This window comes from Balaenoptera borealis (assembly GCF_965194805.1).
Source record: "Balaenoptera borealis genome assembly, chromosome: 5".
NCBI classification, from domain to species: Eukaryota; Metazoa; Chordata; class Mammalia; order Artiodactyla; family Balaenopteridae; genus Balaenoptera; species Balaenoptera borealis.
In genome coordinates, this window is record NC_138862.1 from 58,762,060 (window position 1) to 58,777,384 (window position 15,325).

General features: G+C 39.4%; 1 protein-coding gene across 17 annotated transcripts in view; it reads left to right on the forward strand.

Annotated features, from left to right (window-relative positions):
• Window positions 1–15,325, forward strand: part of PHLDB2 (pleckstrin homology like domain family B member 2) — a 229,574-nt gene that overhangs the window by 129,243 nt on the left and 85,006 nt on the right. For all 17 annotated transcript variants that reach the window (XM_082394616.1, XM_082394626.1, XM_082394625.1 and 14 more), the window contains one exon: window positions 8,055–9,403. In XM_082394616.1, coding sequence (XP_082250742.1) covers window positions 8,055–9,403 — 1,349 coding nt within the window. The remainder of the gene's footprint in view (window positions 1–8,054; window positions 9,404–15,325) is intronic.

Sequence of the window (15,325 nt, forward strand, 5' to 3'; positions counted from 1 at the left end):
ATTGCTGGGTCGTATGGTAGTTCTATTTTTAGTTTTTTAAGGAACCTCCATACTGTTCTCCATAGTGGCTGTATCAATTTACATTCCCACCAACAGTGCAGGAGTGTTCCCTTTTCTCCACACCCTCTCCAGCATTTATTGTTTCTAGATTTTTTGATGATGGCCATTCTGACCGGTGTGAGATGATATCTCATTGTAGTTTTGATTTGCATTTCTCTAATGATTAATGATGTTGAGCACTCTTTCATGTGTCTGTTGGCAATCTGTATATCTTCTTTGGAGAAATGTCTATTTAGGTCTTCTGCCCATTTTTGGATTGGGTTGTTTGTTTTTTTGTTATTGAGCTGCATGAGCTGCTTGTAAATCTTGGAGATTAATCCTTTGTCAGTTGCTTCATTTGCAAATATTTTCTCCCATTCTGATGGTTGTCTTTTGGTCTTGTTTATGGTTTCCTTTGCTGTACAAAAGCTTTTAAGTTTCATTAGGTCTCGTTTGTTTATTTGTGTTTTTATTTCCATTTCTCTAGGAGCTGGGTCAAAAAGGATCTTGCTGTGATTTATGTCATAGAGTGTTCTGCCTATGTTTTCCTCTAAGAGTTTTATAGTGTCTGGCCTTACACTTAGGTCTTTAATCCATTTTGAGTTTATTTTTGTGTATGGTGTCAGGGAGTGTTCTAATTTCATACTTTTACTGTTCTCCATTCTTAAGCTTGGAGTTTGGGGCTGAAATAGATTTCTTAGTTTTTCCTATTCAGTCCTCTAAAAGCTTCTTCCCTCAGGCACCACTGGTCACCACAGAATTCCCCCCCTCCCCTCCACCTCCCCAATGGCACTGCTTCCGACAAACTGCTCTAAGCTGGTGTCTGAATTCAATTACGTGTCATCAGTACGTGCTTTAAAACATTGCCATACCGTAAACATCAGTGCTGAAAGAGGCCAGCCTGTGGACCACCAGTGTGCTGGGAGAGCTTGAAACACCAGGCATCAACCACTGTCTGTGACAAAATATGCTCCCAGAGCCAGCACCTCAGCTCTAAGGCCCCTCATAAGAACGACAGAGACTCAAACTTTTTCATAAAGTGGACATTTTAACCTAAACCCTCCTGATTTTTTTTTTAAGATTCTTTTTCTGAATTTGCTTCTGTAATCTACATCCATCCCCTTTCCCCAGCAATATGAAAAGATTTCCCCTTTCCTATCACTTGCTCTTGTACTCCCCCTTTGATTAATTCCTGCTATATTGGCTGATTCTGAGAAGTGTTTGTGCACGGCGATGTAGAATGACAAGTAAAGTGTTGTATAATTTAAGAATCCTCCAAACTCTTGGTATAAATTACCTGGAAAACTGCATTTATATATATAGGCCAGACTTTAAGACTCCTAATGCAACACACAGAACACCACACAGTAAATACTTCATTTTAATTTGTTCATTTTTTAAAACTTTGCTCCCTGGGTGTGTATTCATTATTTTGAAACCAAGATCCCTACAACTCTGGCCATCGCAGTGCTCTGAAGTCACCATTTGTGACTTAACAGTTTGGATGGGATTAGTTCACTGTGGTGTTATTTGGTACAAATGGAGCAGGAGAATTATATTTTAAAACATATACGAGCATTGTGCCAAAGAGGAAAGAATCTACCAAGAAACTTTCAAACATGATCCCTGAGATTAGTTTTTCCAGTAATTTTCTTCTTAAGGTAAAATGTACTGTGACTTTCCATGGTACCTTCCAGAGATCTCTAAATGACTCCTGGCATTTTCTAATCGACAAAGAGATGATATACGTTTCAGGTGATAAAATAACAAGAGAGCTCTGGAGGGATTAAATTTATGGATTGGAAAGTAAGCCCAAATGTTTCAACACACATTAACTTCTTTCCTGTTTAGACGACCCGGTGTTGTCTCTTCTTTCAGCTGGGCACCAGATGCCTTCTTCCCTTCTCCACACCGGTTCTGTTTCTGTGCGTACGCGTGCAGTATATGGAGCCATTAGTGCCCTTGGGGCTGTTTTGCTTCCACAATAACATAATGCAGTGATTTTATAATTTCCCTGAGACTTCCTTTTTGTTTACATAAAATGTACAGGAAAGCAAAAAGAAACACACCAGCGGAGATCAAGAAGCCAGGCTAGAAACCTCGGAGAGTTCCTCACCTTTCTTACACGTGTTAACACAGACCTCTGTCCCGCCGCCCTCCCTCTTGTGTGTCACTTTGACAACACCTTTTGCAGTGTGCCCTTTCACCTCCCACAGCCCTAGTTCTTCCTCTGCTTTCTTTTCCTAACCTCAGCTGCAGTCTCTAATACATTGTCTGCAGGGCTCCATCACGTTGCTGTCTCCCTCACTGCTGGGGAATTAAACCCATTCTCTCCCATGGTATCCTCTGCCCTCCTGCCTCTACTCGCCTTGCCTTTGCTCTCATCCTCATTCAGAGTACATTACTGCTTCCTGTTCTACATTTCCCTATGCTTTTCCCACCTCTAGGCCTCCACTCTTGTGATCTCACCGTCAATGAAAAGAACACCCTGGCACTGGGGAAGGAGAGAGAGGTATCATGAGCCATTATTGTCACTCCTAGGGTCAGAAAGACCACCTGTGTGATTCTCCACCTTTTGAGTTGAATTGATTTATGGGATTAAGAGATCTCAAATTGACACAAGTATACATACGTATGTACTCAGCTGTGACCTGTAAACTCAGCTTCAGGAAAATGAGTGAATTACATGTTTATACTTGATGATAAATCTTTAAGTGTACAACTTTTTACACATCCTTAACAGACCCAATAAGGTTGAACTGAAAAACCGGGGTATCAGACATGAATATCTTAAAATACTCTCTGGAATGTTCTTCCATCCAGATCATCTGTAGCTTTCTTCTGCAATATGTGTGGTGGAGAAATGTTGCATGACTGTTTCTCAGATGTGGTTTATTATTTGCAAATGTCCTGCTTGTCTCTTCCCTAGAGACTGTAAAGCTGATCTTTCAGCTAGTACTACTGTGGAATATTTTGGTGTTGTATTTTGTTTGGCCAACTAAACTGCGTCAATAATTGCATTTTTTGGCGGTGGGTGGGTTTTGGCTGAGTTGCGAGGCATGCGGGATCTTAGTTCCCTGACCAGGGATCGAACCTGTGGCCCCTGTAGTGGAAGCACGGAGTCCTAACCACTGGACCCCCAGGGAATTCCCAATAATTAAATTTTTTAATTAAAAAAAAAAAGTGTATGTGAGGAGGAGAGAGGGACCAAGTGTTGCCACCCTGTAGGGTAGTAAGAATACCCTATAGTAGTTTGATACTATGTAGTTTTGTTGGAAGAGGGAATGGTATTTGGTAATATTTTGTTTGGGTGATTAAGTAGCATTTGCAACTGCAAACCGGTTGAAATACATTAATACATTTTATCATCTAAAATGACATTCATGTCCTATGCTGCTGAGTCAAAAATTAAACTTTTAAGTATCCTTTTTGACATAAACCCTCAATTCTGTACCGTTGGAGCAAATATTGAAAATGCAGAGTTTGGGCTCAGTGCTTAGCTTCTGACTTCCATTTAACAGCAGCTGCTCTGCCTTGCTTTCTGGATGGCTAACTCTGCACTATCTTAGCTCTGTTTCCTATTTCGTATGCACTACTTTATAACCAAAGTCTTCCCCACTAACTGGCTTTAATTCTTTTCTTGTTATTCTAACATCTCACTTATGGATTTCCCTTTGTATCCTTATCTAAAATATCCTAAATGGTTGGAGGATTGCTGTCCAATTTAAACCACACTTAAGATAGGCATAGACTTGGACCCCAGAGAGCATATCTTACATGGTGGTGAAGATGGGAAAGGATTTAGAGAACTATGAGAGAGAGATACATAGTTATTAAATATAGAAAATAACTGTTGCTTTTTTCCTACACAATTTTTGTTATTAATTCTGTCAGAGACAGGATGTGTGCTGGATGTACCAGTAGTCTGACCTCAGATGGGCTTGAGATTTTGTTTATATTTTTAATTAATTAATTTATTTATTTATTATTTATGGCTGTGTTGGGTCTTCGTTTCTGTGCGAGGGCTTTCTCCAGTTGCGGCGAGCGGGGGCCACTCTTCATCGCGGTGCGCGGGCCTCTCACCATCGCGGCCTCTCTCGTTGCGGAGCACAGGCTCCAGACGCGCAGGCTCAGTAGTTGTGGCGCACGGGCCTAGTTGCTCCGCGGCATGTGGGATCTTCCCAGACCAGGGCTCGAACCCGTGTCCCCTGCATTGGCAGGCAGACTCTCAACCACTGTGCCACCAGGGAAGCCCTGTTTATATTTTTAAAACCACAAAAGTTTAGGTGTGGAGGTGGCTTTATGTTGCCATTGGATAATACCCATCAGATTCCCTTTCCTCAATAGGACTTAACTCCATTGTCATTTCTTTCTATGATAACTTCCCCAGACTACCAGTCTCACTGGGTTAGCCCCCCCTCCATGCTCCTTTACCGATCTGTCAATCAATCCTCTATTAAGGCATGCATCACACCATATAGCATTTATTCATATGTGTGTTTTCCCCTTTGGACTGTAAGCTATGTGAAGGCAGGAAATGGTATCTTTGACCACATATTTTCCAGGGCCTAGCTCAAAGCCTGGTTTATAGTAGGCACTTAATGAACATTAACACCTTCATAGTAACACACAGCTCCCAAATCTCAGTGGCTTAAGACAATCTTGGATTGGCAAAGACCCTGCTCTCTATCGTCCTCACTGAGGGAGGTAGGCTAAGGAAGCCTCTACAGACTTGGATGCAAGTGAGTCATCTTAGCAGGGGATGGAAACGGTGAATCATGCTCCGGCTCTTGATGTTTCAGCTTGGAACTGACATGTCACTTTCTCTCCTGTTTCATTGATCAAAGCAAGGGACATAGCCACACCTAATGTCATGGGAATGAGGAAGAACAACACTGCTTTGTTTCTGAAAGCAGAGAACAGGAATAATAGTGAGCAACATTAGTGCCTGTTAAGCCAAAGTCTGTTACATGGTAAGCGCTCAATACCTAGTTAATGAATGAGGTACCTGAAACTACCTGTTAGGATTTTAATTTTTTTCTATACAATAAGCAGAATCACTCCAAGTAATGAAATAATCTAATAACTACATTAAAAAATGAGCATACTAAATATATTATCTAAGCCATATTCAGCAAACATCTGGAGACTTTTTTTTGTAACCACTCTGTTCACTTTATTCATATTAGGGAAGGTGGTATGTTTGATTTTGCAGTTTTTCAGATGCATAAAGTATGGAATGGGTCAATTTGCATAATTGTCATTTTTGCCTGAGTCATTTAGAAGATTTGGAAAAAATGTTGAAGTCTTCAAATATTTACATATTTAGTCTGATGAAGAAGTTCTTTAAAGTAACCTTTTTCGGAAGAGTTAATATCTGGATCAAAAATTGGGCAAGAGCTTAGGAAAAATGAGAGTCTAATCAACTTAAAAATGAAATATTGCTGCAGATTGTATGCTAATATTTTATGCTAAATTTTTTCTTCATTGTTAAGGTAACCCAAACACATTGTATAAAATGTGGAAAATACAAACTAGTTTGAGAAAGGTGAATTAAAAACCACTGGTGTGATTTCTTTTATTCCATTGTTCTTGTTATAGAATAAGCACATGGACAAGGGAAGAGAAGATATTGGCTTGTAATGGGGGGTAACAGTGGAAATATCAAGAAATGATCAGATTGAGACTATGGATTAAGGACAATATTGGTAGGATTTGTTGATGGATAAAATGAGGAAGGAGGGAATAGAGAAGTGATAGAGATGGTAGAGGGTAGAGGATATAGTGATAGAGGAGATCAGTGATGCTTCCCCAGATTTTGGCTTGAACATCTGAATGTAATCCATGTGTAGAGGTGGGTGTATATATAAGACTGCACTCATTGTATGTGTGGTTTTTAAAATTTACTTAACATTATATTAACGTATTTTTAATGCTATAAACATAGCTTGAAATAAGATTTTAAATGGTTTAATATTCACTCATATGATATGCTATAGCTTTTGATTTTCTCCCTATTTTGGGGGCAATTAAGGTGTTTTTTCCCCTTTAATAAATAACATGGTAATGTTCTCAGGATCCACCTACTTCCTTGTCTCCTCAATTCAAAAATATTTAACTTGAGGGAATTGACCAAGGTTTGCTGGAATTTCAACATAGCAAACCAACATGTGATAAAGTGAGTTGGGAATAGAAGGAACCAAGACTAGAGGTCATCTTGGTTTCCGTCTTCCAAGGGGGTATGGTGAGATATAGCTCAAACCAGACTGGTGTTGCTTTCGAGGTCAGAATTGGTAGTGGTAGACAATTGCTGAGAGGGACATTTGTCTTGGATGCAGAGATGGCACTGTCCCCGAGGAATGAAAGACCTGGCAAGAGCCAGATGGCCGGGCCAGATCCCAGCTGGGGGGCAATTCTAAAGGAGAATCTCAAAAATTTTTTTGAGGTCCACTTAAAAAGACAATCATGCTTTTATCCATCAGGGTAGGGCTTTGGATTGGAGGATAAGGTACCCAAGGCAGAGCTTCCTGTGGGAAGCTGCAGCTTTGAGGGGTCTGAGGACTCAGCCCATCTCTAGGATTTAAGCAGCCAAGCTGTTTCTTTGCCCCACTCTCTGAGTAAGAAGCAGTTCCTTATTGGGCTGCCTGCATTTGCCCAGGAAATCTCTGAGGCTGAGCAAGCAAGGTGAAGGTCCTCCATCTGTGGCTGGGAGGGAGTGGGGAAGGCTGAGATGGACATTGAAAACTTGCGTTCATTGAGTGTCTCACCTGTGGGGCGATGGGAGTCAGGAGGGGCTGGAGATACGATAGAAATACTAGAAAACCCTCTGCCTTAAACTTGTGTCTTGGTCACACATTATGATATTGATTACTAACCATACGTAATACTGTTTATATATAGTGCAGAGATGCAGTAACCAGTGTTTGAGGTGCCTATGGAGTTGGAGGACTGTCTTCGCAGTACCTGAGTTCAAATTTATGTTTAAATTGTGTTTTCACTTTGATGATAACTTAAAGAAAATATTTTTATCAGTTTGAAATATAAGGCTTCACATTTACAGTGATAATTTGTGATTAAAAAGACATTTTCATAGACTAAAACTGCAGTTTCTTAAGTTAATATTGTTCAAACTAGGGTCCAAAACATATTCTTATGGGTACATCCATTAAAAAAATTTTCTTTTCATCGTGGAAAATAGAATCCTAATCTGAGCCTCGAAGAATGGATGGGTTTGGATGGGTGCAAAAGGAGAAGGGTGTTTCCATGAGAGGAGAGAGTTAGATCAAGGATGATCATGGTGCCTCTGGGATGCCTGGGAACTTGAAGGATACGTCAGTTTCAGGTTTTTAAATACTCCACCCTGACCCTGATATGTCAGGAATATGGGGAACACTTCTTCCTCTACTATTACCTACCTTTCTCTGATGGATGCGGGAGCTTGATTAAGTCTTTTTGTTGAGAAGGTAACTCTCATAGTCCCCCTTTAAAGAATCATCTTCTAACCCTCACGTTATTGATCAGTGTCTAACACAAAATTTTCTTTCTTTGCCAGAATGTGAATTTAGTTTCCTCAGGACTTAACTTCTGAGCGGTTAATGATTCTTGCAGAGACATCTAAAGGAAGGCCCATTGCAACATCCCTTTGGGTGTTTGCTAGGTACTCAGGAAGCAGGTGGTCCTCCAGGGACTAGAAAACTAAAGGGACATTGTCTTTTTTAGGTACCAGCCTCATCTTGCAGCTGTACTTGGTTAGGGATTTGTTCCTCTCAAATTTCATTGATGTCCTCTTGAGTTATTTTTCTTTTGTACAAGAAACATCCCAGATCAGTGGTCTTTATACATCTTCATTTTGCAGGACAGCTTTTCTAGGTTTATTACTAAAACAGCGTTTGTGTTTTTTAATTACAACAGATTGGACTGCAAACCTATTTGTACTGATGTAGGCTGAAAAATGTGGTTCGTCTTTTTAAATCTTCTTTGTTAAGTAAAGCTTTCTCTTGTTTTTTCCTTTACAGATTCCAACAAGATTATGGCAGAGCAGAGCCACATGCAAAAGCAGCTGGATTTACAGAATGGTAGCTTAGAGGCGGGCTTTGTGGCGAATTCCCTCGAAAACGATTCCCAAAACATGATGGAGAGCCTGAGCCCGAAGAAATATTCTTCCAGTCTGAGATTTAAAACCAATGGAGACTATTCTGGTTCCTATTTAACCCTCTCACAACCTGTGCCTGCTAAAAGAAGCCCTTCTCCTTTGGGAACCAGTGTCAGAAGTAGCCCCTCCTTGGCCAAAATCCAGGGAACCAAGCAGTTCTCTTGCGATGGAAATGACAAAAATATTTCCGTGAAACCTCCCACCCCTTTACGCAGCACTTCACCCTCCCTTAGTGGATATCCACTTGGGAGAGCAGACTTTGATCATTTTACAGGCCGGGACACTGAAAGGTCCTTGAGGCTTTCAGAGAAGCCTCCCTATTCCAAATATAGCTCAAGGAATAAATCCCATGACAATGTCTACTTTCTCGGAGGGCTGGAAGGCCGAAAAGCATCTGGCTCACTCCTGACCATGTGGAATGGAAGTCCCCTGAGTGATACTGGCTCCTTGCCCATCGGTAGGTCAGGGGCAGCCAGCATGCCTTCAAGCCCAAAGCAAGCCAGGAAAATAAGCATCCAGGACAACCTGACACTTCAGCCCAAGTTGACCAGACACAAGGATCTGGCATCTGAAAACATCAGTTTAAGAACTAGGAAGTACTCGAGCAGCAGCCTGAGTCACATGGGCGCCTATAGCCGATCTCTCCCCAGGTTGCACAGAGCCACAGAGAATCAGCTGGCACCTCTCAGTTTGCCTCCAAGAAGCTCTCTGGGCAATTCCAAACGAACGAAACTGGGGGAAAAGGATCTACCTCATAGCATCACAGACAATGACAATTACCTGAATTTTTCTTCTTTGAGCTCAGGAGCTTTACCCTATAAAACCTCTGCCTCTGAGGGCAACCCTTACGTGAGTTCCACCCTCAGCGTCCCTGCCAGTCCTCGAGTGGCTCGGAAGATGCTTCTGGCCTCCACCTCCTCCTGTACCTCTGATGACCTTGATAGGGCTTCCTACTTGGGGACAAGCCCAGGTCATTCATTCCCTCCCGGAGAGCTGGACAGAGCGTTTGTGGCCAGGAGGAACTTCTCGTGTGGGTCTGTTGAGTTTGATGATGCAGATCCGGACAGCCTCAGACAGGCCTCAGGAACCCCCCAGCCTGTCCTTCGGGAACGGAAAAGCAGCATTAGCTCCATTTCAGGACGAGACGACCTGATGGATTATCACCGGCGGCAGAGGGAGGAGAGACTCAGGGAGCAGGAGATGGAGCGACTGGTAATCTTCTCATCTGACTTGACCTCACTGTTTCATTGAATAACTTCTTGGAGACAAACTCCAAGGATATATGTGTAGAATTTCCATGTGCACCAGCCACTGGTCCCCTCCTAGATTTCCTCCTGCTAACCTTCCTCTTCCCAGATCACTATTATTAGTCATAAATGGATAGTTTGAAGGCCTACATGTGCCTAATGTTATATTAAGTTGCTCTGCAGAGGTCTCACAAGTATAAATTCTTGATAAATCTAACAAAGATAGTTGTGAATTTTACTGAATTTCTTTAAAAGTCTTACAAACTTCTCTCTTAAGACTATGAGGAAACACTGATTTGTATTATTTATGTCATCAAATTTGCATGTATATGCTATGATGGTAATAATCAGTGAAATGACAACTCATTGGAAATTAGGCAGTAAGTTTCTCTGTATAGCAAGTTGTCTGTAAAGTTGAAAGGTTGCCCCAATGGTGCTCAACCTTTTTTCTGCACTGTATATAGACACACACACACCATACTCCCTTCAGCCATGTCTTAATACATATAGTGACTCCAAACTACACATGCTCAAAAAAAATTACTGAGTTGTCTTTTTCTATGGATTTATTATTGCTGTAAAAAATATTGAAAATAATAAGAAAAGAGGAAACAGGAGAGTCCCACTAATGAATGAGAACAAACTGCTGCGTTTTTCTATTTTCTTTTAAGCATAATTTTTTAGGGTGAATACCTGTAAGATTATTTTGATTCATTAGTGATTAATGATTAATGATTTCCTTAATGTGGGAAGCTGCAAGATGGTAAAGCTGATTTACAGAAGTATAGGAGTATCAAAAGTATTTTAGTTACTAAAAGAAAGTATCCTGGAATAAGATTTCTGAATCACATACAAAACTAGTTAATGCCCTACAGGACAATAAAATTGTAACTTCTGGATTATAATGAACAGAAACTTTTGCATCTATACAGGACAGAATTTGCTTGAAATTTTAGAAAAATAATTATTCACATCACTCACAGTTTTTGATAAGTTAATGTCTATCCTTACAGAGTTTCCAAATATCCTAATCACTAATAGTGAATGAAAACAAATGTGTATACCCCTAGAGAATTTGGTATTCTGTGGGTGGGTATGTTAGATGGTCCTCCAGTATGGCAGTTCCTTTGTTATCATAAATAATCTCCAAAGATTTTTCATGATCACAAAAGGCATTGTATTTGATTCATTGACATAAGCTAGAAAAACTTTTAATTAGCATATAAAAGCCTTCTTGTATATAGATAGCAAATCTAGTGCTATACTGTACTGAACAACTGTCATTGATAAAGCCAGAGAATCAACTTCTATGATTTATTAAGTTACCTAGGAGAGCATTTCAATGGCTTCATCACTCCAGAGGTCTTCGTTAAATGCTTTTATTTACTCTTCTGTTCTAAGGGTAGGAAACCAAACTCTTATTTATTTATTTATTTATTTTTATTTTTGGCTGTGTTGGGTCTTTCTTGCTGCACGCAGGCTTTCTCTAGTTGAGGTGAGAGGGGCTACTCTTTGTTGTGGTGCGCAAGCTTCTCATTGTGGTGGCTTCTCTTGTTGCCGAGCATGGGCTCTAGGCGCAGTGCGTGGGCTCGGTAGTTGTGGCTTGCAGCCTCTGGAGCGCAGGCTCAGTAGTTGTGGTGCACAGGCTTAGCTGCTCTGCGGCATGTGGGATCTTCCTGCACCAGGGCTTGAACCCGTGTCCCCTGCATTGGCAGGAGGATTCTTAACCACTGCGCCACCAGGGAAGTCCCAAACTGGTTTCATCTTTAGCACTTATAAGAGTTGGTGAATTTTTCTTTCCTCTAGTTTTCCCAAATCTGCTAAGGTTCCTGGCTATCCAGCAAGTGACCTTTTTACTGCCTATAAGGTTGGTGCCCTGTAAGCCACAAACAGGTCCTAGTTCAACTTCTTGGGAGAAGCTTTGGTTATTAGCTTCAGATATGAAGTTATAACCCTTTCTCCTTAATAAGGGGCTTGTCATATCTGATGAAGTGAGGCTAATTTTTAAGTAAGACACTCTACTTTTGGCCTCTGTTGTATTGTCTATTTGTCTGATTATATTCCACTAAAAGGGAGGACAGATTCTTATTGAGCCCATGCAAATAATGCTATTGCCATTAAAAAGTAAAATGTCTCAGAAAAAAATGTTTTTTCCTGAATCTGAAGGACCAAGGAGAACAAACTAACATTTAAAGAATGTTTCATTTAGTTTGCAACATCGGAGTCAACTAAATTGACGGTTAGAGATAGATCAGCATGAATGCTAAAAGGGTTTTCCCCATCAGAAAATAGAACATTAAGATAATGCCAATAATTTTCCAAAACACATGTCCACATTTAGAAATTAGATTTCCAGTTTCAGTTCAGTCTGTTCTATGTAATTAATTCTTATTCCTCTAACCTTGGGTCATTAATTTGATTTCATCAAGTTATCTATTTCTGAACTAAAAGAAGTCCTGAAAATCTGATTTAGCCTCTAGTACTATCTTATACTTGTCTATGTAATGTCAGCTCTTCTGTCAGCCTCTGACCCTAAGTCCATTCTTTGAAATATCAAGAGTGAAGAGTATCTGGTAAAGTTCTGTCCACGAGGCTCTGAGACTGTCTTTCTTTGTTAAAGGCACATCCTCACCTATAACTTAAGCAGAGTCTTTAGGAAAGCATGAGAGGAAATCGTGGACTACTGGGTGAGGGTAAGAGTAAGTGGCTATGGTTAATCTACGGTTAATTTAACAAACAGTATCAGCAAGAAGGAGAATTTAAATCTTCCATTAGGCAATATGATGTTGATCTATTCTTATTTTTTTTAATAAATTTATTTTATTTATGTATTTATTTTTGGCTGCGTTGGGTCTTCGTTGCTGTGCGCAGGCTTTCTCTAGTTGTGGTGAGAGGGGGCTACCCTTTGTTGCGGTGCGTGGGCTTCTCATTGTGGTGGCTTCTCTTGTTGCGGAGCACTGGCTCTAGGCATGCGGGCTTCAGTAGTTGTGGCATGCAGGCTCAGTAGTTGTGGCTCGCGGGCTCTAGAGCTCAGGCTCAGGAGATGTGGCACATTGGCTTAGTTGCTGCACGGCATGTGGGAATCTTCCTGGACCAGGGCTCAAACCCATGTCCCCTTCATTGGAGGGCAGATTCTCTTCACCACTGCACCACCAAGGAAGCCCATGTTGGTCTTATTTAATCAGTGTTTCCCCTGAGGGTGAGAACATATTACAGAGAGTGAGGACGTTGACATATATCCAGGGCCTTTCTGTAAAGTATGCAGTCACTGAACTTTATAATATTTTGCCTGTACAAAATTAGCCTAGGGAAGGCTGAGCTTCTCATTTGATTTGATAAATCTTCCTATGCATTTCTTGATAGTGTTGAGCTATTTATCAAGAAGGGGCTTAACAAACCTAATTATTTCTAGCATTCTTCTTTTTGTAAGGTTAAGAAAAAAAATCTTTGTCATTGCCCAATAGTCCTCTGGGAAAACTTAAAGACAGTTCAAATGTAAAAGGTATCTTGGAAAAATTTTGTTTTCCTGAATTTAGGGTCTGATCTTGGGAAGGCAAAATCAAATATTAATCAGAGATTATGTTATTTGAATAATATAGCGTTGTGGATGCCTGAGAAAATGAATGTTCGCAGTTTGGTTACCTAATAAAGTGAGAATAAGTTATTTATTATAAACAATAAATCTTAAAATAATCAGATGAGGAACTGTTTTTGGTCATTTTAAATATGCAAGTATATATCCCAGTTAGGAGAAGGCACAAAAGATTACTCTTGTGAGATACTGAAACTCTTCTCTCTGGGCAGATTACAAAAAAATAAAATAAACTTTTGCTATCTTTTGTAAGCATAGGCTGATTTCTCCAAGATAAGTAAGTAGGTAATTTCAATAAGAGATAATTGCATTTTAGTTTTACATTAATAGGATACTTCTCATAAAAAAATTACTTCATAAATAAACTCATCAATGCTGTTCAAACTTTGCCAAAATTTTAACATTTTATTACATCTTTACAGAATTAACTATTTGCAGGTATTATAAAGTAAGTCAAATAAGCTCCCTTTCTGCAAATCTAAAATTTTTAATGTAACTTTATTTTATTAAAGTACAGTTGATTTACAGTATTGTATAACTTTCAGGTGTACAACATGGTGATTCAACATTTTTATAGATTATACTCCACTTAAAGTTATTATAAGATATTGGCTGTATTCCCTATACTGTACCATATATCCTTATAGTTTATTTTATACATAGTAGTTTGTACCTCTTAATTCCCTACCCTTCTATTGCCTCTCCATCCCTCTCCCCACATGTTATCACCAGTTTGTTCTCTATATCTGTGAGTCTCTTTCTGTTTTGTTATGTTTATTCATTTGTTTTATTGTTTAGATTCTACATGTAAGTGCTAACATACAGTATTTGTCTTTCTCTGGCTGACTTATTTCATTAAGCATAATATCCTCCAGGTCCATCCATGTTGTTGCAAATGGGAAAACTTCATTATTTTTTATGGCTGAATAATATTCCATTGTCTGTATATACCACATCTTCTTTATTCATCTGTTGATGAGCTCTTAGGTTGCTTCCATATCTTGGCTATTGTAAATAATGCTGCTATGAACATTGGGGTGCATATGTCTTCTCAAATTACTGATTTCTGTTTTCTTTTGGTATGTACCCAGAAGTAGAATTGCTGGATCATATGGTAGTTCTGTTTTTAATATTTTGAAGCATCTCCATACTGTTTTCCATAATGTCTCTGCCAGTTTACATTCCCACCAACAGTTTACTAGGGTTCCGTTTTCTCCACATCCTCGCCAGCATTTGTTATTTGTGGTCTTTTTGATGATAGCCATTCCGACAGGTGAGAGGGGATATTTCACTGTGGTTATGATTTGCATTTTTCTGATGATTAGCAATGTTGCGCATCTTTTCATGTGTCTATTTGCCATCTGTATGTCTTCTTTGGAAAAATGTCTTTTCAGGTCTTCTGCCTATTTTTTAATTGAGTTGTTTGGTTTTATGATATTGAGTTGTATGAGCTGTTTATATATTTTTTTGATATTAACGCCTTATTGAATATATCATTTGCAAATATTCTCCCATCCAGTAGGCTGTCTTTTTGTTGTATTGGTGGTTTCCTTTGCTTTGCAAAAGCTGTGAAGTTTAATTAGGTCCCACTTGTTTATTTTTGCTTTTGTTTCCTTTGCCTGAGGAGAAAGATCCAAAAAAATACTGCTACAACTTATGTCAAAGAGTGTTCTGCCTATGTTTTCTTCTAGGAGTTTTATGGTTTCTGGTTTTACATTTAAGTCTTTAATCCATTTTGAGTTTATTTTTGTATATGGTGTTAGAGAATGTTCTAATTTCATTCTTTCACATGTAGTTGTCCAGTTTTCCCAGCACCACTTGTTGAAGAGACTGTCTTTTTTCCATTGTATATTCTTGCCTCCTTTGTCACAGAGTATTGACCATAAGTATATGGGTTTGTTTCTGTGCTCTCTATTCTGTTACATTGATCTATGTGTATGTTTTTGTGCCAGCACCATACTATTTGATTACCGTAGCTTTGTAGTATAGTCTGAAATCAAGGTGTGTGATTCCTCCAGCTTTGTTCATTTTTGTCAAGACTGCTTTGGCTATGCAGGGTCTTTTGTGGTTACAAATAAGTTTTAGGATTATTCATTCTTATTCTGTGAAAAATGTCTTGGATATTTTGATAAGGATCACATTAAATCTGTAGATTGCTTTGGGTAGTATGGACATTTTAACAATGTTAATTCTTCAGATTCATGAACATAGGAAATCTCTATTTCTTTGTATCATCATCAATTTAGTTCATCAGTGTTTTATAGTTTTCAGAGTATAGGTCTTTCTCCTAGTTGA